Source organism: Symphalangus syndactylus, chromosome 3, assembly GCF_028878055.3.
Source record: "Symphalangus syndactylus isolate Jambi chromosome 3, NHGRI_mSymSyn1-v2.1_pri, whole genome shotgun sequence".
NCBI lineage: Eukaryota > Metazoa > Chordata > Mammalia > Primates > Hylobatidae > Symphalangus > Symphalangus syndactylus.
In genome coordinates this window covers 107,814,778-107,836,216 of record NC_072425.2, presented here as the reverse complement: position 1 = coordinate 107,836,216, position 21,439 = coordinate 107,814,778, and the positions used below count along the sequence as shown (strand labels likewise).

Sequence of the window (21,439 nt, the reverse complement as noted above, 5' to 3'; positions counted from 1 at the left end):
AAGCTTTCTCTTTTACATTCATCTTATTTAAATCTTTGCTGTCACAGTGAAGAAATAATTTAGAAAACTTATAAAAGCAATTGAATTTAACACAGATTTTATTGCCCTATAAACAGTTATGATGTGACCTGTGGATATCAATGAAACTTCTTAATTATATGAGTCTGAAATGCATATTTAAAACATTAAATGATTGACTCCACTTTGTGCCAAGCTCTGCAGCTAGGCATATTTCATATCTTAAAAAGGCTTATAATTCATTCAGGGAGGCAAAAGCAAAATGTGTAATTAGAGGTTAGCCATAATGTTATGAAAGTGCCGTGAGAATAGAGGGAATAAAATCATAAAGATATAAATAAACATATTTGAACTACAGGTGATGTATTGTCTTAAATTACTTTTATATCATATGCCAGAGGGCCTTCAATGGAAAATCCTAGGTAGAAAGACACCCTTTCTATGTTCCTACCACTTCTGAGTGGACCTGAATAAACAGATATTACTGGTATTTTAATTTTTTCCTCTGTTCCATATTCTATAGAGATTAACTTGCCTTCAGCCTGACCAGTTAGACGACGCAGGAGGTCTTTGACTTCATTTTTTTTCCACACATCCCCACTGTGCCAGAGGGAATTTGTATTTTGTGCTTTATCAAAGTACTGCTCTATTTCGGCCTTGTGAACAATACTGCTTAGACCCTTCCTTTTGCCCAGATAGAAAAGTGTGCTTGCCTGCTTGGACCTGCACATGCGCTTGTACTGTCCCCTGAATGATCTATTTAAGGATGAAACGTACTTTTCCATTAGTTTGGAATCTTGATCTAGCTCTTGATTTTCTGGCCAGAACAGGAGGCAGGCCAAGAAATAAGGGCCTGGATATTGATGACTTTGTCCTACACATTGCAAGACCTCTCGGAGTTGTTTTTTTAGCGTGGTAAGTGGTTGAATTAACTTGGAGTTGGGCTTTAGACAACTGAGAATAATGTTGGCCAAAATGGAATTTTGTTTCTCATTTGTCATGTGCTTTTTTGAGTTTTGCTGCAGTAGGAAGGCATATTCATTCACTATACTTTCCATGGTGGCAGCATCTTTGTAGTTTGGATTAAGATATTCCAAGAGTCCAGCAAACCTATCTGCTCTCAGAGCTTCTAGCTTTTTCCTGCAATTCTCCTCCTGGAGTAATTGACTCTCTTTACTTTGTAGTAGACATGGATCCAAATGACAGAAAAGTTCTGTGTATTTCCTGAAACAACGACTGACTTTCTTGCTTAACATGATTTCTGTGATTTCTTTTTGGGTATACCTCATTTTCAGAAGAACCATATAATCAACAAAAAAGTCAAAGCACCTTTTCAGATCTGATTGTAAATTTTTTAGGTGGGATGTGAACTTGCTAAGAGCCAAATAACATTCATTTCTGGGATCAGGAGGAATGGTCCACTTTCCTGATAAAAATTGCACCATATGTTTTTTGGATAATTCATTTTCTTTGTGGAAAAAGGGAGTGAGCTGAAGAATCTGGATAGTGTAAAGACCAACTTCTATTTCACCCAAGAAACAAGCTGTATTATACATGTCATATCGTCTCTGGGACTTCTGTGGTGACCAGTTCTCGGTTTCATAGTTTTTACTATCAGTTTGCCTTTGGGATTCTTTGAAAGCTCTTGAGGCTTTTTCGGCAGCTTCTAGGAGATGTGTGAGGTCATTAACAGTAATGCTCCTACAGTTTTTGTTCCCATCCAACCACCATTTGATTTCACTTTTGTAGACTTGACCAAGTGTATCTGAAATATAGGAATTTTTAGGTGCTTTCGTTTTGGCCTGATGTGCCCAGTCCAGAGCCGTGTTAAAGTCCTTCTCTTTAATGTAGAAATGTCTTGCTAAGGCTTGACAAATGAATGCATTTTGTGGGAATCGTCTACTTCCTGCACTCAAGACCTTTTCAATGTCTTTATTCTGTAAAGCTTCCATTAATGGGGAAAACAAAGTGTCTGTTTCATCTCCATACTCCTTGCGCTGTCTTGTAAGCAGAAGAGTTTGAACATCATGCTGAAATTTGTCTCTTCCTATTCCAGAATCATAGAATAAATTCTCTTCTAATATATTCAATGCAATTTGACATTTATCCAAGTGATAGCTTCTCTCCAGTTCTTTTAGACAGTACAGGGCAATCAGAGGGTGAATGATACGCACACCTGTGTATCTCCCATATTCTGCAACTTCTGTTTTTATTAGAAGTGTAGAATAAGTTCCCATCTTGTCTTCTAAGTTTTCAGGTTCCCAGGGTGTACTAGTGTATACGATTCCCAAAAATATTTCACACTGTGAAACTGAAATTGTAGAATCAGTAACATAAGAGTTGAGTAAAGCCAGGAAGGAAATGAGTTGTGCTTCCTTGCTGTCAACATCCTGTCCTTTTAGGATATTCCTGACTACATTTTCTATATATGTTTCATCAAAATTGCTTTTCATGATCATGAAGGAATAAAAGTTTTCACAGTTCTTGTGCTGCTTTTCAATTTCCTTCAGTTTGGCCCCAAAAGCTCTTTGTTCCTTGGAAGAAAGTTGGTAATTTAGTGCAATACTGTCTGCCAATTTTGCACTTTCATCTGGATTCCGGGATCTCATGCAGTTTAAGATAATTACCAGTGTTTTTTCATATCGCAAATCCTTCTCTGCTAAAACGGTATGGATGGCATTTTGTAGAAAGTAGACATTTTCTTGTTCTTCAAAATCATCCACAAGGAGAAGCACAGGAATGTAATCCTGATGGCTCTTTGCCTTATAGGTGACCAGATTGATCACTTGCTCTGCAATTTCTGCAAAGTCAGTTGTCTTGTTTTTTAACACAGCACATCTGAAGTTTTTCTTTAAGTCCCAGAGAACATGCATAGCCAGTGTGGTACCCCCACAGCCTGGATGATGATAAAGATTGATGATTTTTGCAAATATTGGTTTAGGAGACTCCGCCCAGCAGTGTATTAAATCTTTAAGCTTTTCATAACTGTCCCTTTTGACAAAATCTGAAGAATAGTTTTCAGAAGAAAAATAGAAGTTCCACCAGGATACTTTGCCACCTCGATAAAAGTGTTCTTCTTTTGATTTCTTAAACTCCAGGAATTTAGATTCGTCTTTCTCGATGTCTGTGTCTCTACACTCATTTTCACAGAGGATTTCCAGTGCAGTCAAGACATCCTCTTTCTTTTTCTCTAGGATAACTGAAGAAGATCCATGGGCGGGCAAAAACCTTCTTGATGACTGAGTCACCGATTTTAGTTTAAGGATAGTGCTGTTTACCAGTTCTATATTTAAAGTGGAAATACTGTGGTTTGTTAATTCATCTTCCATCTTCATTCTTGTTTGTAGTAGATCTTTCCATCGTTGATAAATATGTGAGTTTACGGAGATACACAACATATTTTCCATTCCTTTGAGAGCTTGATAGAAAGCCCAGAAAGTTTCAATGAGTGGATCTCCTGGGCTTTCCACTGAAGAGAGTAATAGAAACACTACCAAAAATTTTCCTCTTGTCATTATATTTTCATCTGTGAGAAATAAAATTAGTTTCCTGACTTCTGAAGCTCTTTCTCTCTGCCATAAATATGGCTCTAGAGGTTTATATGTCTTGCTTTTCAGGTCTGATCTGCCGTTGCAGAAAATCCAGCTGGGCTGTTGGTAAAGATTAAGAGTAGAAATCTTCTCCCGCATGTTAGTTGTCTTGTCTTCATATTGATTTGGAAAGTGAAGGTTGGCCACCCGACTTTCTTTGTAAGCTTTGACCACTCCATTGATCATAGATTCAGGATCAAACTCCAACACAGCAAACCATTTAATTTCTTTTAAAAAATCTAAGTGCTTTATTTGGTTTGGATGGCATTTATTTGTTACAAGAATGTACCAGTCAAAGTATGAATTATCCAGTGAGTCTCGGTTTCCTATGAGAAGTTTAACCAGCTTTAGTCCTTCACTCTCCTTCTTCATTGCCTTCATTCCATACTCTTCTTCAGCCTCTTTTCTAGATGCTACCAGTGACTTTAAATTTTGTAAAAATGCTTTGAAATCTACATCCCGTTGCTTGGAATTGGCCAGGATATCCCTAGAGCTAGCCCCTTCTCTTACAAACAGTGAAGTATTTTGGTTTTCTTTCCATATTTTATCTTTACAAATTTGCATCTGAATGTAGAAATACTTATCTTTACATATAGAGTGTTTTGGATTAATATCAACTTCAATGACAAATCTGTCAGATGGTGTATTGTTCTGCAGAAGGACTTCCACAAACCTTGGCTCCCGAATACACTTCTTGGCTTCATTGATCTCACTTTCTTCAAAATACTTTTTGATCATTACATTGAAGTGGTCAATGAAGGCAGCCTTACTGGTGATTTTCACACCAACAATTTCTCCATGGGGATTGTCCTTGACTCCAAAATGGATGGTGCCATTGGTGCGTGAATTCATACAAGCTGATGCAAATCGGAAGACTTCATTGCTGAATTTCATCTTAATGTCCGCTTCTGTGGCTGTTTCTGTGTTTGTGAGAGCTTTGAACTCATGTATCGGATCAATGAGATTGAGTGCTCCTGTTTCAGGTTGTAGAGTATAATGTTCTATGTAGCGATGGCTGTCATGGAACTGATCAAAAGGATATGGCATACAAGTCAATTGTTCAGGTTTTAGCTTGCCCTTTTTCTTGTCTTTAGCATTTGCTACTTCATCTAACACATTTTCTTTCATAAGAATTGATTCTTGTTGTTTGACATCTCTGATCTCTCTAGGATCATAATCAATATTAGATGACTTTGAATTTTCTTCTTCCTTTTTGGTCTGTTTTGGATTTTTTTGGTGTTCTGTTTTGGATGGTTTTGAATTGTCTAATTGTCCCGGATCATGATTGTCACTTTCAGGGGACTTACTATTCAATCTGTTATATGAACGTTTTATCAAAAGTGCTGGACCCCGTGGTAGCCCCATTTCTATAAGGTCCTTCTCAGTTAATTCCTGCAGGACTAATCCTGTTACTTCTTCACTGAGCAGAATTTGCCCATATTGCTCATTAATCTTAAGGTCTTCAGTTACCCATTTTTTCACATGCTCTTTGGTCCAGTCTTTAATCATTTCAGGTAGAGATACTTGTTTACTCATATCAAAGCTTCCACGTCTTCCTGAGAAAAAGCAACATAATAAATATTTTAGAATTATACTTTATTATTGAAATCACATAGACAATTATGTATACATTATCATACAGAAGATATACACACACACATATATATATATGTATAATATTGCTCAAGGCTGACTCTTAAAACTGCTTGATACTTACTTTAGCTGTTTTACCATCCTAATTCATACCCTTGTTTCTTAGGTGACTCTAATTGTAATTATGAAATAAGCTGTAGTTGCTAACTGGTGACACACCTTTTAGCCTTATAATAATTCTCCCTTTTAGCTTCACTTGGTGAAAGTTGGGTTTTTGTAACTTAAAACCAGAATCTTAAGTAACATAGAAATTGGTTTCCATAGCATATAGGAATATTGCCAATAAACTTTAAAATAATGAAACTGGATAGGTAGAAGAGGGTTGAGGAACAGGAGTCTACAGCTGGCTATCTTTGTTACATAGTAACAGAGCAGTTGGTTAAATAATCTTCTATTTTCTTTTGGAACTCAAGCTGTTAGGCCATAAGGCTAGGGTTTGGGGGAACTTGGTAGCAAAATGTCAGGATAATTGATCTGATTGGCTAATTCTTGTGCTCTCAGGAGGTACCAAAAGAGACTAGCTATAATTCAAGCTGGGCTCCCTGAAACTAGATAGGGAAAATAGTATGAGTTTTTAATTTTGTTAGAGCCATTTTCACCTAAATTATTGATATGAGGCCAATGAAGATTCTACAACTATGTACTTTGGTGAATGGCAAGAGCTGCCTATTTTGGACTCCTAGAACAGGGGTTCTCAACCTTGGTTAAACATTAGAATCACTTGGCATTCCACACCTGAGACTGCATTAGTTGGCTGAGGGAGTGAGGGTGGTGTTTTCAGGCATTAGTACTTTTAAACATTTGCCTTGGTGCATCTATTGTGCAGACAAGACCAAGAGCAGTGGTTCTCAAGGTGTGGTCTCCAAACCAGCAGCATCAGCATCACTTAGAAGCTGGCTAGAAAAGTAAATTCTCAGGCCCCTACTTAGACCTACCAAATCAGAATTTAAAAGATAAATCAATTAATTAAGTAAACAGAAAATCAGAAAGTGAGAATATTTTAAGGACAGACAAAAAACATTAAGGATCAAATGAAACAAAAACACTAGACTAAACTATAAAAAGAGAAAATACAAGCATTTTAAACTAGGGGTCCCCAAATCCGGGGACCTGGACCAGTACCAGTCTCTAGCCTGTTAGAAACTGGGCTGCACAGCAAGAGGTGACTGGCTGGTGGGTGAGCTGGCAAAGCTTCATCTGTATTTACAGCCTCTCACCATATCTTGCATTACTGCCTGAGCTCCACATCCCTTCAGATCAGTGGTGGCATTAGTTTCTCACAGGAGTGAAAACCCTGTTGTGAACTGTGCATATGAGGGATCCAGGCTGCACACTCCCTATGAGAATCTAATGCCTGATGATCAGTCACTCTGTCCCATCACCCCAAATGGGACCACCTAGTTGCAGGAAAACAAGCTCAGGGTCCCACTGAGTCTACATTATGGTGAGTTGTATAATAATTTCATCATATTTTACAATGTAATAATAATAGAAATAAAGTGCACACAAAATGTAATGGCCTTGAATAAACTCAAAACCATCCCCCACTACCCTGTGGAAAAATTGTCTCCCGTGAAGCCGGTCCCTGGTTCCAAAAAGTTGGACTGCTGTTTTAAATGATTTGTAATTTTTAGGTTCCTTAGGTTTAAGGAACCTAAGTTTTTTTTAAAAAATTTAATGCACAGCCAGTCACAAAGTCTGGCCAAACTGCAAATTTGAACCATCTGTGCTTGGAGCTTCTTGGAAAAGTTCACCAGAAAGTCCCCTTGAAGCTATGTATGGAGAATAAGCTAAACTGGGGCTTCAGCTTGCAGCCCTGTGACTGGCCACAGAGGAAACTTGCACTACACATTTATGGTGTGAATACCATATTTGCACCAGGATGATTTACCCCATCTATAGGTATGCAACCACTGAGCCTAGGAGCTTCCACTTGCCTTGGTAAAATTGTTCCTGGTTGTCTTAGTGCCTTGAATTCTCTTAGTTACTCTGGCTCCAGTCTGCGGATCACAACTAGTCCTGGGCCAATTAGCAGACCCATGAGCAACTGGCACAATGAACTCTATAAACGTATTTTAGATGATCAATTCAGTTCATCTGTAGCATAGACAGAAGTCACTTGTGGGTCTTAGGGGGGTCCCACAAAAATTAGCCCATATATTGTAACTAGAGATAAGTGTTATTTATCTTAAATAGTGTCATCTGCTCATTCATTCAACACATATTTAATGAGCACCTATTATGTACCAGGCATCACGCTCAGGAAAAACAGTGATAATCAAAACAGATGTGAAGCTGTTTCATGATATTTATTGTCCATTGGAGAAGATTAAAAAAATGAAACAAGTCACACACACACACACACACACACACACTCAAAAAAGTTTATACTGACAAAGTGTGGTAGTGCTTTTTGTCAGACACAAGAAGGAGTCTAGGCCTGGGATATATGAGGAGGAAGAGAGTGGAAACATTGGGCAGGTGAAGCTAATGGAACTGCTGGAGTCATGTGGGAGGCAATTGAGGGAGAAAGCCTGGGGAACAGAGTTAGGGAATAAGAAATAGTCTACCTGGTGGACCTGCCAAAGGCCCCTTTAGTGGGTCTAAGGGGTATGACATAGTGCTGTTCCAGCAGTGGGCAGTTCCTACTCCTGCACCCAGAGCCAGGGCACTGGGCCTGCCATACAGTACTCCTGGGCAGATGGAGCTTGGGAGCCTGGTAGGCTCATCCCTGATCTTCCCATCTCCCCTGCTGAGGCCCTAAGTGTCATCTCAGGTAAGACTGACAGAGCGGCCCTGCCTCACCTGTTTACAAGCATTATATAAAACCAATAGCTTAAGCAGTTATTAATAAACATATCCTTCATGAAAACTTTTTTGAAGTCATTACATATGAGATAACTACCATAGTATTTTAAATCTTAGTCTTAAGATATTTCATACTTTGAAAATTTGCTGAATACTTACTTTTTATATATTTTGTACAGTTTTTAGACATTTTAATACATTTTGTATTAAATACATTTTGTATTAAAATGTAGGAAGCTGAAGGGAAGAGGACACTTGTGTCCTCAGATACCATTTCTGTCATAATTATTGGTGGCTCAATAGACATGTTATTGATCCTTCCAATACAATGGCCTCTCACCCGATCGACTTTTATCTTGACATCAACCCACCTCTATTCCCACGGTCATATCCTTGACCTTATCATTACTATTATGGATTGAATTATATCGTGCCAAAATTCAGGCGCTGAAGTCAACCTCCAGCACATTAGAATGTGACTTTATTTGGAGACAGTATTGTTGTAGATGTAATTAGTTGACATGAAGTTATAGTGGACCCTAATCCAATATGACTGAGGTTTTTGTAAAAAGGGGAAACTTGGGCACAGAGGCTTGCTTACACACCGGGAGAACAGTATGTGAAGACGAAGGCAGAGGTCAGTGTGATGTTTCTACAAGCCAAGAATCACCAAAGATTGCCAGCATGCTACTGTGAGAGGCATGGAGGAAATTCTCCCTTGTAGCCCTCAGAAGGAACCCACCCTGCCAATAGCTGGATCTTGGACTTCTAGTTGCAAAGGTTCTGAGATAATACATTTCTGTTGTTGAAGTGACTCTGTGCTACTTTGTTATGGCAGCTCTAGCCAACAAATACAGTTACCGAGAAATACAAGCCCTCCATCCTCTCTGTTTCAAATACTTCCCTGTCCCCACCATCTCCTGCCCCTCAGGCCCACTGCCTTTAGTGCTCAAACACTAGTAGGTATTTCTTTAACACCAACACCTTCGATCTATGGATTCTACTACTGTCTCACTTTTCCTCACTCCATTCATGTTTTACTTTTCCTCTTTTACTGACTTAATATTTTTTTGATTATTCATTATCATGACTTATTTTTCTCCTCTCTGGTACACTCTTATAGTTAAACTACAATGCTAGTTACATCCATCACTCAGTCCCCACTCAGTCCCCAACAGCTTGTCAGAGCATGGCTGGACAATGGCCCTCCACACCCTGACTGGAACATGGCTGGACAATGGCCCTCCACACCCTGACTGGAACATGGTTGGACAATGGCCCTCCACACTGACTGGAGCATGCTGGACAATGGGCCTCCACACCCTGACTGGAACATGGCTGGACAATGGACCTCCACACTGACTGGAGCATGCTGGACAATGGGCCTCCACACCCTGACTGGAACATGGCTGGACAATGGCCCTCCATACCATGACCGGTCTCTTCTTAATGCTGTCAGCTACCATGCTTTATTTCTCTGCTTTAGTCAATCTCTCCACTTGCAGTAGTCACTCTCTTATTCTCCTAAACAATCATTTCACTGTCTCTCCTCTCTCATCAAACCTACAACACCTCCTCACCACAGTCACCTTGTTTCCCGTTTAAACTGGCAGGATTGAAGGAATCCAAAAAGAGCTTCTCCAAACTCCTGAAACCACATCTACCCATCAACCTGCTTCTTCACTTTTCTTCTGTTACTACATCATATGTTAGTTTCTGTTCTCTGCATGTTCTGCCCACATGCCTAGTGAGGTCAACCTCTCCACTTGCAGTAGCCCTTGCATCCCTCTCACCTATTCAGGAAGTTGCTCCAGAAAGTGTCCCCTCTCTATTTGGCTTCTTCAGTCTTTCCTCATCTACCAGATCTCCTTCAGCAATCAAGCATGTTTATTTTTTTCATGTTAAGCAAGACTCTTTGGAAACACTCTTCCCCACATTTCTGCTTTTCTTCACAGTAGATCTGTCTACACTTCCTGTTTCCTGTTTCTCTTTTTCTATTCACTTTAGAAGTCACTCCAATCAGGCTTTGGCCTCACTCCTCCACTAAAATTGCACTTGATATTGCTACAGACAGTTCTTGACAGAGCAGCAGCACTTGAAACAAGTGATTGCTCTCTTTTCCTTGGATCACTCTCCTTGCAGGCTTTTGGGACACTACCTTTCCTGATTTTTCCTTCTGCTTTTCTGGCTAGTCCTTCTCAGTTTCCTCTGCTGGTTCTTCCTTAACTCTCCACCTCTAAATGTTGAAGTGCCTCTCAGACCTAGCCTCTTTTCTATCTAGAGTTTCTCCCTATGAATCTCATCTATCTTGCATTTAAATGCAATCTTTATGCCTGTGACTTCCAAAATTAACATGATCGGCCCTGGCTTCTGCCATGATGTCCATGTATCTGCCTTCTCTATGTTCACCTACATATATGACAGTCCTGAAACGAACATGGCCAAAATTGATCTCCTGATATCTGCTCCTCCCACTCCAAACTTGCTCCTCCTACAGTCTTATCAGTTAATGGAACTTGTCAATTGTTCAAGGTAAAAACCTCGGCAGCATTTTTGACTGCTTTTTTTTTTCACTCATTGTATTAGCAAATACTTTCAATCACACCTTCACAGTATATCCAGAATTCCACCCTTTCCCACTATCCCTACTGCTACCACCCTGTTCTAGGCCTTCATCTCTTTCTTGGATTATTTTTGTTACCTGTTCTCTCTGACTCTGGCTTTGCCCCACCCCCATGCCATTCACTCTATTTTCAACACAACAGGCAACCTGATCCTGTTCAAATGTGTGTGATCATGTCACTGACTCTTAGTCAGTGTCCTCTGCTCAAAACTTTTATCTGACTTCCCATCTTGCATGGAGTAAAAGCCAAAGTCCTTAAATAAGGTCTGACATGATATGTCCACCCCACTGTCTTTTTCACCTTACTTCCGCTCACTTCCCTCCAGCTGTCCAGTTGTCTTACTGTTCCTCAAACATGCCAGCCATGCAGCTACACGAGGCCTTTGCACTACCTGTTCCCTCTGCTTGGAATGCTCTTCCTCCAGATGCCAACACAGCTCACACCCTCAACTTTTTAGCTCTTTACTCAAATTCAATAAGGCCTTTCTTGCTCATCTTTCGTAAAATTTCAGTCTTTCCTCCAGCACTTTCCATTGCTCTTCCCTGCTTCAAGTTTTCACTTTAGATTTATGTACTATACATTTTACTTAATTATATTTCTCATTCTGTGTCAGCAACTGGAATATAACCTCCATGAGAACAGGCATTTTTGCCTGTCATTCATGCATGAATCACCAGGGCCTGACATAAAATAAGCACTCAATAAATATTTGTCGAATGAGGAAATTAACATTTTTAGATTAGTGAAACAATTGAATCGTATTTGGGAAATATCTTCATGTTGTCATCGATGAGACCAAAACCAACTCCAGCATCTGGGTTAGCCGGTCACAATTAGTAAGAAAAGAGTTTACTTTGCAGAAAGAAAAGTCAGTAAACATTTTATTCTTCATCTAACAGGCAAATTGCAGAGAGACTTGATGTCCTATTGTAAGCTCCAGTTTTCTAACACTTCTCCTCAGGTTTTGGTGTCTCACAGTGCCTGAGTGAGCATTTTTCTCAGATAGGGTTTTCCCTGGAGGAGATCTCTTTCTACCCTAGGTCCTCAGTGAGCCGGAACCCCAGGGCTTCAGGGTCACCCTCCACTGTTTTAACTGCTGTTGCTGCTTTAGGCAACAAACCCTCCTCTGGAGATGCTCTTACTGTGCACCATAGACTGGCTCTGTTTTGGTGTGAGGCAGTGTCTTCTCCTAGCCAGTGTCCTCTCTCAGTAATTCAAGCTACCCATTCTTTCTTTGGGTCACCCCAAATACTGGAAGGAAGAACTCTAGATTTTTCTCTTCTGTGACTACAGCAATTCTTGTAGACCCCAGCACTCTACAAGAAGCAGCGTTTTAGGAATTTCCTGCTTAGCAACCATTACATGCCCAGAGACACTGTGTGTGCCGGGTGGTGGCGTGGGGGATAGCAGAGGGCTTGTCTTTGTGTCTTTGTGTTACCTGACAGCATGACAGCTTTCCCTCACTTTCTTCTTTATTGATTGACTTCTGTCAGGAACTACCATGGAGATAGAAACACCCTTCTCAAATAGGGTGACTGGCATCTGTGCTCCTCAAGCCTCGAGTCTTTTTATCTTTACCTTGTCTTAGAGGTTTCCCAGTGGTTCAAAGATAAAGACTCCACACCCTGACTGAAACATGGCTGGACAATAGCCCTCCACACCCTGACTGGTGTATACTGGACAATGGCCCTTCACACCCTGACTGGAACATGGCTGGACAATGGCCCTCCATACCATAACTGGTCCCACCTTAATGCTCTCAGCTACCATGCTCTTATTTCTCTGCTTTAGTCACTCTTTTATTCACCTAAATGATCATTTCACCGTTTCTCCTCTCTCATCAAACCTACAACACCTCCTCACCACGGTCACCTTGCTTCCTGTTTAAACCAGCAGAATTGAAGGAATCCAAAGAGAGCTTCTCCAAACTCCTAAAAACACATCTACCCACCGACCTGCTTCTTCACTTTTCTTCTGTTACTACATCATGTGTTAGTATGACAACATATAACATAAAAATATTTCTCAGCCAGAATTCCACCATTTCCCACCCCTATGTTGGTAGCTGAGAAGATATTTAACAACTTGAAGCTATTATGTATTCAATATTACTTTCATGTGAATTTTGCCTTCTGTCAATTATAAGCATCTTATATGATCTATAATCCATAGGTAGTTGGAGCTGTTATTTAATTCAGGTGACAATGATTTGGGCAAAAGGCTTTAATAATGCTTTGACATAACTCTTTGGCTCTTTCTGTGACTTAAGCCTTACACCCTAGACTGCAGGCATAGTTTTAAATATGAGGGCTTTCATGTTTAGCAAGAAGCTACATAGTGTGTATAAAGGTGGAGGAGTTGTGATCAGAAAAATGATGTGATGATTAAATTAGATCTCCTCTCAGTGAGCCTGTTTTCCCACTTATAATGTAGAAAAATCAGACCAGAACTAGTATTGTCTTAGCTGTTGCTTGTTTTTGTTCTGCTTCTTCAAATAAATGCACTTGAAACCGCTATATCTAACATGGGTAAAGGTGTAGCTGCCCTGGTTGGAGCTGGGCAGAAGACCTTCACCTTAACTCTATTCTATTCTGGGATAATTTTGAAACACAGAGTTCTCTTTATTTGTACACTGGGCCCTCCCTATCAGTGAGTACCACATCTGTGGATTCAACCAACCACAGATTGAAAATATTTGAAAAAAAAATTGCATCTCTACTGAAAATGTACAGACTTGTTTTCGTTGTCACTATTCCCTAAACAATAAATACAGTATAACAACTATATAATATTACATTGTACTAGGCATTGTAAGTAATCTAGAGATGACTCAAAGTACACGGGAGGATGTGTATAGGTTATCTGCAAATACCTTGCCATTTCACATTAGGGATTTGAGCATGTACAGGTTTTGGTATCGGCGCAGGTCCTGAAATTGATCCCCTACAGATAATAAATTTTAGGATCTACTGCCTAAGGACTATTATTTTTCTCTCTTTTAGGGACTAAGCAGGAAGGATCAAACTGGCCTGCCCTTGGCAAGCTCTGGTGCTCACCCTCATGTTTAGGAGGTTGGGCCTCACTGGGCTCACTCACCTCACTGGGCTCACTCACTCACTTTCCGTGCCTCCAGGAAAGGATGCTCAGAATCCCAGCTGCAGTCCAGCAGGCCCACTCCTGCTCTGATGCTCTGTGTAACTGAAACCGCAAAGCAAAAGTTAGTTTTATTCTCTTGAAGTGCAAGTTCAAATTATGTATTTCTTCCCATAGTCTCTATGCAAGCTAGTTGTGCATAAAAGTCTTACATAAAATGATGGCTAAACCTTGGAGGATTTTATTCTTTAATTAAATGTAACTTACAGGACAGAGTATGGCATAGCTGCACATGGCTACAATTTTCTACATGGTTTTGTATGCTTGGATTCCTGATCACCTGGTCTACGTTTTACCCAGGGTTTTTAGCCTCGCCCCCAGAGCTTTCCACCTCTAGAAATATGCTGCACCCTCGCCATGCTTGCTGGAAAGTTTCTTTTTTAAAAATTCTGCAATCAGCACAAGTTACATCTATTGATTCTCATATAAAAATAGTGATATTTCGCATTCCTTTTAAAATGGTTTCATAAGAAATAGCTTTGGCACACTTGCAAGTATGTTCATTTTCAAAGTTCTGTTGTACTTTTTATAATTAGTTTTTAAAGATAGCTTTTAAAGAGAGTTGATTAAACAAGACTTTAATGATTAGAAACTTACCAGGGCTTTTCTGAAAACTTCTATCCTTATATTAGAAACATGAAATAAGTCTTCATGAGGCTGTTTGATCTGGATCCCTTAGATTAGTTCCCCTTTCTTGATAATTTGCAAGAGTCACGTTCTGGAAAGCAGCTATGAGGAAGCAGAGCTGTAGGCAGAACAGACTTGGTCCTTGTTCAGTTTGCTGGAGGATATACTTGTTGAGAATGTACTGCATAAAACAATGATATTACAACCAATTAAAATGCAATAGACCGGACTGCTGCTTAGGAAATGTTTATGAAACAGATCCCCCCCCGCCAACTTTCTACTATGAAAATGTTCAAACATACAGAAAATTTGAAAGAATAGTGAAAAGAATACCCTTCTCCTAGGTAGCATCTCTTTGTATACTTACTTCTAAGAAAATAAATAAACCTCAAAAAGTATGTGGCAGGTACACTTTATCTCTCTTCCAGCATTCCACATTCAATGTAGAGCAAATCCTATGGGGTGTATCTTCAAAATATACCCAGCATTTGACTACCTCACACCACTACCACCTGGTCCAAGCCTTCCTCTTCTCTTTCCTGGATTATAGGAATAGCTTCCTTGCCAGGTTCCCTCTTGTTGTTATTGATCTCTTCAGGGACTTCTCAAAAAAGCAGCCAGAATGACCCTGTTAAAATGTAAATAACATCATATCAATGTTGTGTCCAACCGTGTCTGTGGCTTTCCATCTGACAAGGCCTCACACAATCTGGTACCGTGTTAATCCTCTGATATTAGGTCTTTTATTTTTCCCTCTAAATCTGGCCCCGTCCCCTGACCTCCTCGTTGCTTCCTGAAGGAATTACCTACCCCTGTTTCCAGCTACTACACTTGTTTTCCTTTCCTGGAATGTCCTTGGGTACCAACAGGACTCACTCTCTCACTTTGTTGAGATGTTTTGTCAAATGTCACCTTCTCAGCAAGGCACTGTTTGGCCAGCCTACTGAAAACTTTATCCCACCTCCCAACATTTCCTATCCCTCTTCTGGCTTCATTTTTTATCTACTTAGGACTTACAAGCAGCAAATATTTTATATATTTTAACCTATTTACTTTGTTTATTTTCTGTCCCACCCATTATTCCATGCACTCCATAAGGACAGATTTCTTTACATTTTGTTCATTATCTGGCATTGCCTAGCACATAATAGCTTCTTAACAAAAATCTGTTAAATGAGTAACACATTTTCCTAGAGTAGTTAAAAGTAACGAATATTTGAAAGGCCTTGAGCTACCAATGTCTGTGGGTCAAAGGAATTCCTCATTTTCCTAGGGAAATTATTTCACTTGGCTGGAACTCCAGATAGAAATCTGGGGGAATCTCTTTACTGTGCTACCTGTTAGGCCAGAACTAACTCCAGCTTCTATCACCTGGTCACAAAGAATGAAAAGGAAGTTTTTTTTTCAAAAGGAAAGCAAAATGAATGAATATATTTCCTCCTGCAGTTTTTGTAGATACCCTAGTTACAGAATACACCTTACCAACTTTCTGCTGTGTCACTCACAGTCACCGAATGAGGCCATTTCTCACACAGCGTTTTCCCTGGAGGAGGTCCCTTTTGGCTCCAGGTCCCCAGTGTCTTAAGACCTTTGCTGTTTTCACCCTCTGCCTTTGCTGGGAAGCTGCTCTTCTGGCAAGGGGCTTACACTTTCCACAGACACAACCTGCCCGGGTGAGATGCAATACCTTCTTTTAGCCAGTGTCCTCTTTCAGAAATTTAACCAGCCAGTCTCTCTCTGGAAATGCTAAAGATGGAAAAAACAGACTCCAGATTTTTTCTTTTGTTTTAGCCAGTACAATTTTAAGAGCATCTGGATGTATGCTGTTGGAACTAATAACAATCAAAATGACCATGATTAGTGTGGACAAATTTTGTGATTGCTTTGACATAAGTCTTGGCTTTCTAGGGGCCCTCAGTGTCCTGTTTTGAAACAATCGTGAACACAAATCTTGTCTTTAGCATCGTTGGTTATTGACAAGGGAGTTGCAGGTTGCCATCCTCAACACTCCAGTTTTCTTTCTTTGATGTTCAGCAAGAAGTACCAAGTCTGCAAACTCTCAGGGACAAGCCCATCCCATCTTTGAGAGACCCTCGGCAACACCGCCGATATCCATGCCCTAGGGAGGTGTTCTGCTCTGCAGGATTCTTAGAACTGATGTAGGGGAAAAACACTTCAGAATCTGGCTGTAGCCCAGGAGAGCTACCCACACCCTCCTCACATAGTCTGGCAGACAGAAGCCACACAAGCAAGTTAGTTTCGTTTTCCTGAGGAACACTTTGCATTTTTTTTCTTAGTTTTCTTTTTTTTTTTTTTTTATTATACTTTAGGTTTTAGGGTACATGTGCACAATGTGCAGGTTTGTTACATATGTATCCATGTGCCATGTTGATTTCCTGCACCCATTAACTCGTCATTTAGCATTAGGTATATCTCCTAATGCTGCCCCTCCCCACTCTCCCAACCCCACAACAGTCCCTGGAGTGTGATGTTCTCCTTCCTGTGTCCATGAGTTCTCATTGTTCAATTCCCACCTATGAGTGAGAACATGCGGTGTTTGGTTTTTTGTCCTTGCGATAGTTTACTGAGAATGATGTTTTCCAGTTTCATCCATGTCCCTACAAAGGATATGAACTCATCCTTTTTTATGGCTGCATAGTATTCCATGGTGTATATGTGCCACATTTTCTTAATCCAGTCTATCGTTGTTGGACATTTGGGTTGGTTCCAACTCTTTGCTATTGTGAATAGTGCCGCAATAAACATACGTGTGCATGTGTCTTTATAGCAGCATGATTTATAGTCCTTTGGGTATATACCCAGTAATGGGATGGCTGGGTCAAATGGTATTTCTAGTTCGAGATCCCTGAGGAATCGCCACACTGACTTCCACAATGGTTGAACTAGTTTACAGTTCCACCAACAGTGTAAAAGTGTTTCTATTTCTCCACATCCTCTCCAGCACCTGTTGTTTCCTGATTTTTTAATGATGGCCATTCTAACTGGTGTGAGATGGTATCTCACTGTGGTTTTGATTTGCATTTCTCTGCATATAAACAGAACCAAAGACAAAAACCACATGATTATCTCAATAGATGCAGAAAAGGCCTTTGACAAAATTCAACAACCCTTCATGCTAAAAACTCTCAATAAATTAGGTATTGATGGGACATATCTTAAAATAATAAGAGCTATCTATGACAAACCCACAGCCAATATCATACTGAATGGGCAAAAACTGGAAGCATTCCCTCTGAAAACTGGCACAAGACAGGGATGCCCTCTCTCACTGCTCCTATTCAACATAGTGCTGGAAGTTCTGGCCAGGGCAATCAGGCAGGAGAAGGAAATAAAGGGTATTCAATTAGGAAAAGAGGAAGTCAAATTGTCCCTGTCTGCAGATGACGTGATTGTATATCTAGAAAACCCCATCGTCTCAGCCCAAAATCTCCTTAAGCTGATTAGCAACTTCAGCAAAGTCTCAGGATACAAAATCAATGTACAAAAATCACAAGCATTCCTGTACACCAATAACAGACAAACAGAAAGCCAAATCATGAGTGAACTCCCATTCACAATTGCTTCAAAGAGAATAAAATACCTAGGAATCCAACTTACAAAGGATGTAAAGGACCTCTTCAAGGAGAACTACAAACCACTGCTCAATGAAATAAAAGAGGATACAAACAAATGGAAGAACATTCCATGCTCATGGGTAGGAAGAATCAATATCGTGAAAATGGCCATACTGCCCAAGGTAATTTATAGATTCAATGCCATCCCCATCAAGCTACCAATGACTTTCTTCACAGAATTGGAAAAAACTACTTTAAAGTTCATATGGAACCAAAAAAGAGCCCGCATCGACAAGTCAATCCTAAGCCAAAAGAACAAAGCTGGAGGCATCACCCTACCTGACTTCAAACTTTTTTTCTTAGTTTTCAACCAGATTGCTGGATAAGACGTATGTGAATGAAATACTTTAATAGAATAATATTTAGCCTTTGCAGAGTATTACCTTTGATAAAATGTAAAACTTTTAATAACATCTTATGTTATGAAGACAGAATTTTGTGTAATTACACAAGATCACAGGTGCCTTTAGAATCTTCAGTACTTAAATTCCTGACCCTGTTTGCATTGTTTCTGTACCATCTTTTCCAAAGCCTGCCTGCCACAATCAGAAACCCTCCCACCATCCTAATTACACTTAATGGTAGGTTTCTTTTTAGAAGAGCACTTATAAATTATTATCAGTTAAATATACTGACATGTATTTAATCCATTGATTTTTCTAATTACTCTAGTATTTTTATAAGTAATGGTTTATGTACAAACATATATTTATATAAAAAGTACAGCTGAAGTTTTAAAAAATAGCTGTCGCCTCAAAAGCATAACAAATAAAGGTTTAATGATTCAGTTTACTTACCAGGATTTTCCTGAAAACGTCATCATTTTATATCAGAAACTTGAAACAGGCCATTTGAACTTTTGCTGTCTCATTCCTCTTCTGATGGCTAGGAGACGTGAGTGTAAGGATCCTTTTTTAAAAACTAAGGCATTAAATTGTGAAGTCTTCTGTTCTCCCAGTGCTCTGACTTTCTGAGGGTGTGTCAGAGTGCCAGTTCAGAAGCAGGAGGAAGTTGAAGTATAGAGAGTTTCAGTTTCGCTTTAGAACCTTCTTTTTTCTCGGGTTTAGAAGGATCTAAAATGTTTTTTAATCAATGACATTACCAAAAATATCAATAAATTTAAACCACTGCTTAGAAACTGTTTACCAGGCAGACTTTTAAGTCATACGAGTTAAGAAATAAGGAAACAAACAAACAAAAAAACCCAACGACCCAAAAAACTACCTACAGGACAAAGAGAATGGAAACACCAGGGAGCAAATTAATATGTCAGTGCAATTATAAGTTCCTGTTACTGACTGAATTGTGTCCCCCAAACATTCATATGTTAAAGTCCTAATCCTCACTACCTCCTAATGTAACTGTTTTTGGAGATAAGGTCTTTCAGGAGGTAATTAAGTTAAAATGAGGTCATTAAAGTGACTGTAATTCAATCTGACTGTGTCCTTGTAAGAAGATGAGATTGGGACACAGACACTTACCGAGGGAAGACCATGTGAAGACACAAAGAAAAGATGGCCATCTACAAGCCAAGGAGAGAGACATCAGAAGAAACCAACCCTGGTGATGTCAGAGACAGTCGAACCAGAGTGACTCTATTTTGAATGAGGGCTATGAAAATGAGGCTGAGACTTGCTGGGCTGCCTTCTCAGAAAGGTAGGCATTCCTAGCCTCTAGATGTTTATGATTAAGGGGGCAAATTAATAATATTTACTAAACAGACCCTGACTTGGGAGTGTCTAGATATCCCAATATCTGGAGAACAAAGGCATTCTTAATTTTGCTTTAAAGAAAATAATATTGATTCTTGCAAAATACACTAATTAAGAAAATTAATTCTTTATCAGAAACCCTTGTAGCAAAACACATCTCCCCATATATACAAGCATTGTACCTAGGGTGGATGTGTTCCTCCTCTTACTTTCGGGAACGTCCTACTCTGTCTCTGGAGTAGCTGTCCTTTTACCACTGTACTTTCTTAATAAACTTGCTTTTACTTTGCACTGTGGACTCACCCTGGATTCTTTCTTGCATGAGCTCCAAGAACCCTCTCTAGGGGTCTGGATTGGGACCCTGGTCCTGTAACATTTCTGGCAACCATGAGGGACCGATACTGAAGAACCTCTCCACCAACCCAAAGGAAATGGACTACAGCACTGATTGATGACTTTGGGTAAGTGGTGGGGTACCCGGGTAAAGAATGGGATTGGGTTAGAGGCCCAACTTAGGGGAATTAGAGTCTCTCCGAACACAGGGTGAGTCAGAGACCCCTCTTAATAGAAGGCAAAGATGCTTGACTGACCTCGGGTTAGAGGACCAACTTAAAAGGGTTAGAGGCCCCTCTCAGTAAAGTCCCTCTCTGCTAAAAACAGGTTTGGCACCGCAGGCCATGCTCTTTGTATTAATCTGCCTTGTCCTCCTTGCTGCATAAATCAATTTCTTGGTTGCTGTCTGTGTTTCACTGTCATTGTCAGGAGACTTTATCTAAATAGTCTTAGGGATTTTAACTTACCCTTTTCCTATGTGCCTCCTGATTTCCATGTGTCTGCTCTTGAAACATTGGGAACAAAAAGCATTGAAGGCTCTGTCTTTAAAATTGCTGATTGAGATTTGGTATTCAACAGCTATGAGCAATAAAATTAGACAGATGTGGTTATGTTTTGTTGCTGCTATGCTGACTAGGTGTGATCGAGAAGCACTAGGATGGAAATCAGGGGACTCTTCTTGATATTTTGTTTCATTTTGCACACTAAAAACACTTCTTTCCTTTCTTGCATTTAGGCAAACCTGCTTTGCTTGTTCAATCCACACTGTCGCTATTGCCCAGAACCTGCTTGCTCTGGTCATTCCCACCTAAATCCTCTTCATTTTGTTTGCCTTATTCAACATTTTTGTCAAAGTCCATGTTGTGGTTTATCTAAGATTCATGACTCAGCTCACTTATGTTATTTGGATAATGTGAATCATGTTTGATAAGAGGAAAAGAGGAAAAAGAGCTAGACATACTAGATGATCCTTTAATGCAAGCACCCTTGGTTCAGCAGGCAGTTTTGGGTGGAGCAGAACCTCCTTCTGTCAGCTCTGAAGGTTCAGATGTGTCTGTCCTTTCTCCCTCTATCACCCTTGAGAACCCTTTGTCCCCTCCTCCTTACCCATCTAGCCCCACTCTATACCCACCACTCCCTGAGGAACTTAGCCTGGTGAGTACTACCCCTAGTGGAGCCTCCTATCAACCTCCAAAGGGAAACTTTTGTCCACGTAGAGAGGTGGCAAATGGGGAAGAAGGCGCTGTGAGAGTACATGTTCCCTTTTTTTTTGTCTGATTTGACTC

The 21,439-nt window shown here is 39.9% G+C and overlaps 1 protein-coding gene across 11 annotated transcripts; it reads right to left on the bottom strand.

The window, feature by feature from the left end:
* Positions 1–80: 80 nt before the first annotated feature.
* Positions 81–20,720, bottom strand: SAMD9L (sterile alpha motif domain containing 9 like). 11 transcript variants are annotated; one of them, XM_063636336.1, is made up of 7 exons: positions 20,621–20,720; positions 18,906–19,181; positions 15,956–16,138; positions 14,841–15,101; positions 14,444–14,654; positions 13,790–13,891; positions 81–5,164 (listed from the first exon to the last, which is right to left on the bottom strand). In XM_063636336.1, the coding sequence occupies exon 7, from the start codon at positions 5,142–5,144 to the stop codon at positions 390–392; it is 4,755 nt and encodes a 1,584-aa protein (XP_063492406.1). In that variant the 5' UTR covers positions 5,145–5,164; positions 13,790–13,891; positions 14,444–14,654; positions 14,841–15,101; positions 15,956–16,138; positions 18,906–19,181; positions 20,621–20,720; the 3' UTR covers positions 81–389. The 11 variants fall into 11 exon arrangements, with proteins under 11 accessions (XP_063492406.1, XP_063492408.1, XP_055128670.1 ...); XM_063636338.1 differs by having other exon boundaries at positions 14,986–15,101; positions 20,621–20,697; XM_055272695.2 differs by lacking the exon at positions 20,621–20,720 and adding an exon at positions 19,590–19,702 and having other exon boundaries at positions 15,956–16,219.
* Between the last annotated feature and the right edge of the window lie 719 nt (positions 20,721–21,439).

Bases quoted from the DNA above. Each gene is read 5' to 3' on its own strand.
- SAMD9L (XM_063636336.1), bottom strand. From the start codon at position 5,144: ATGAGTAAACAAGTATCTCTACCTGAAATGATTAAAGACTGGACCAAA.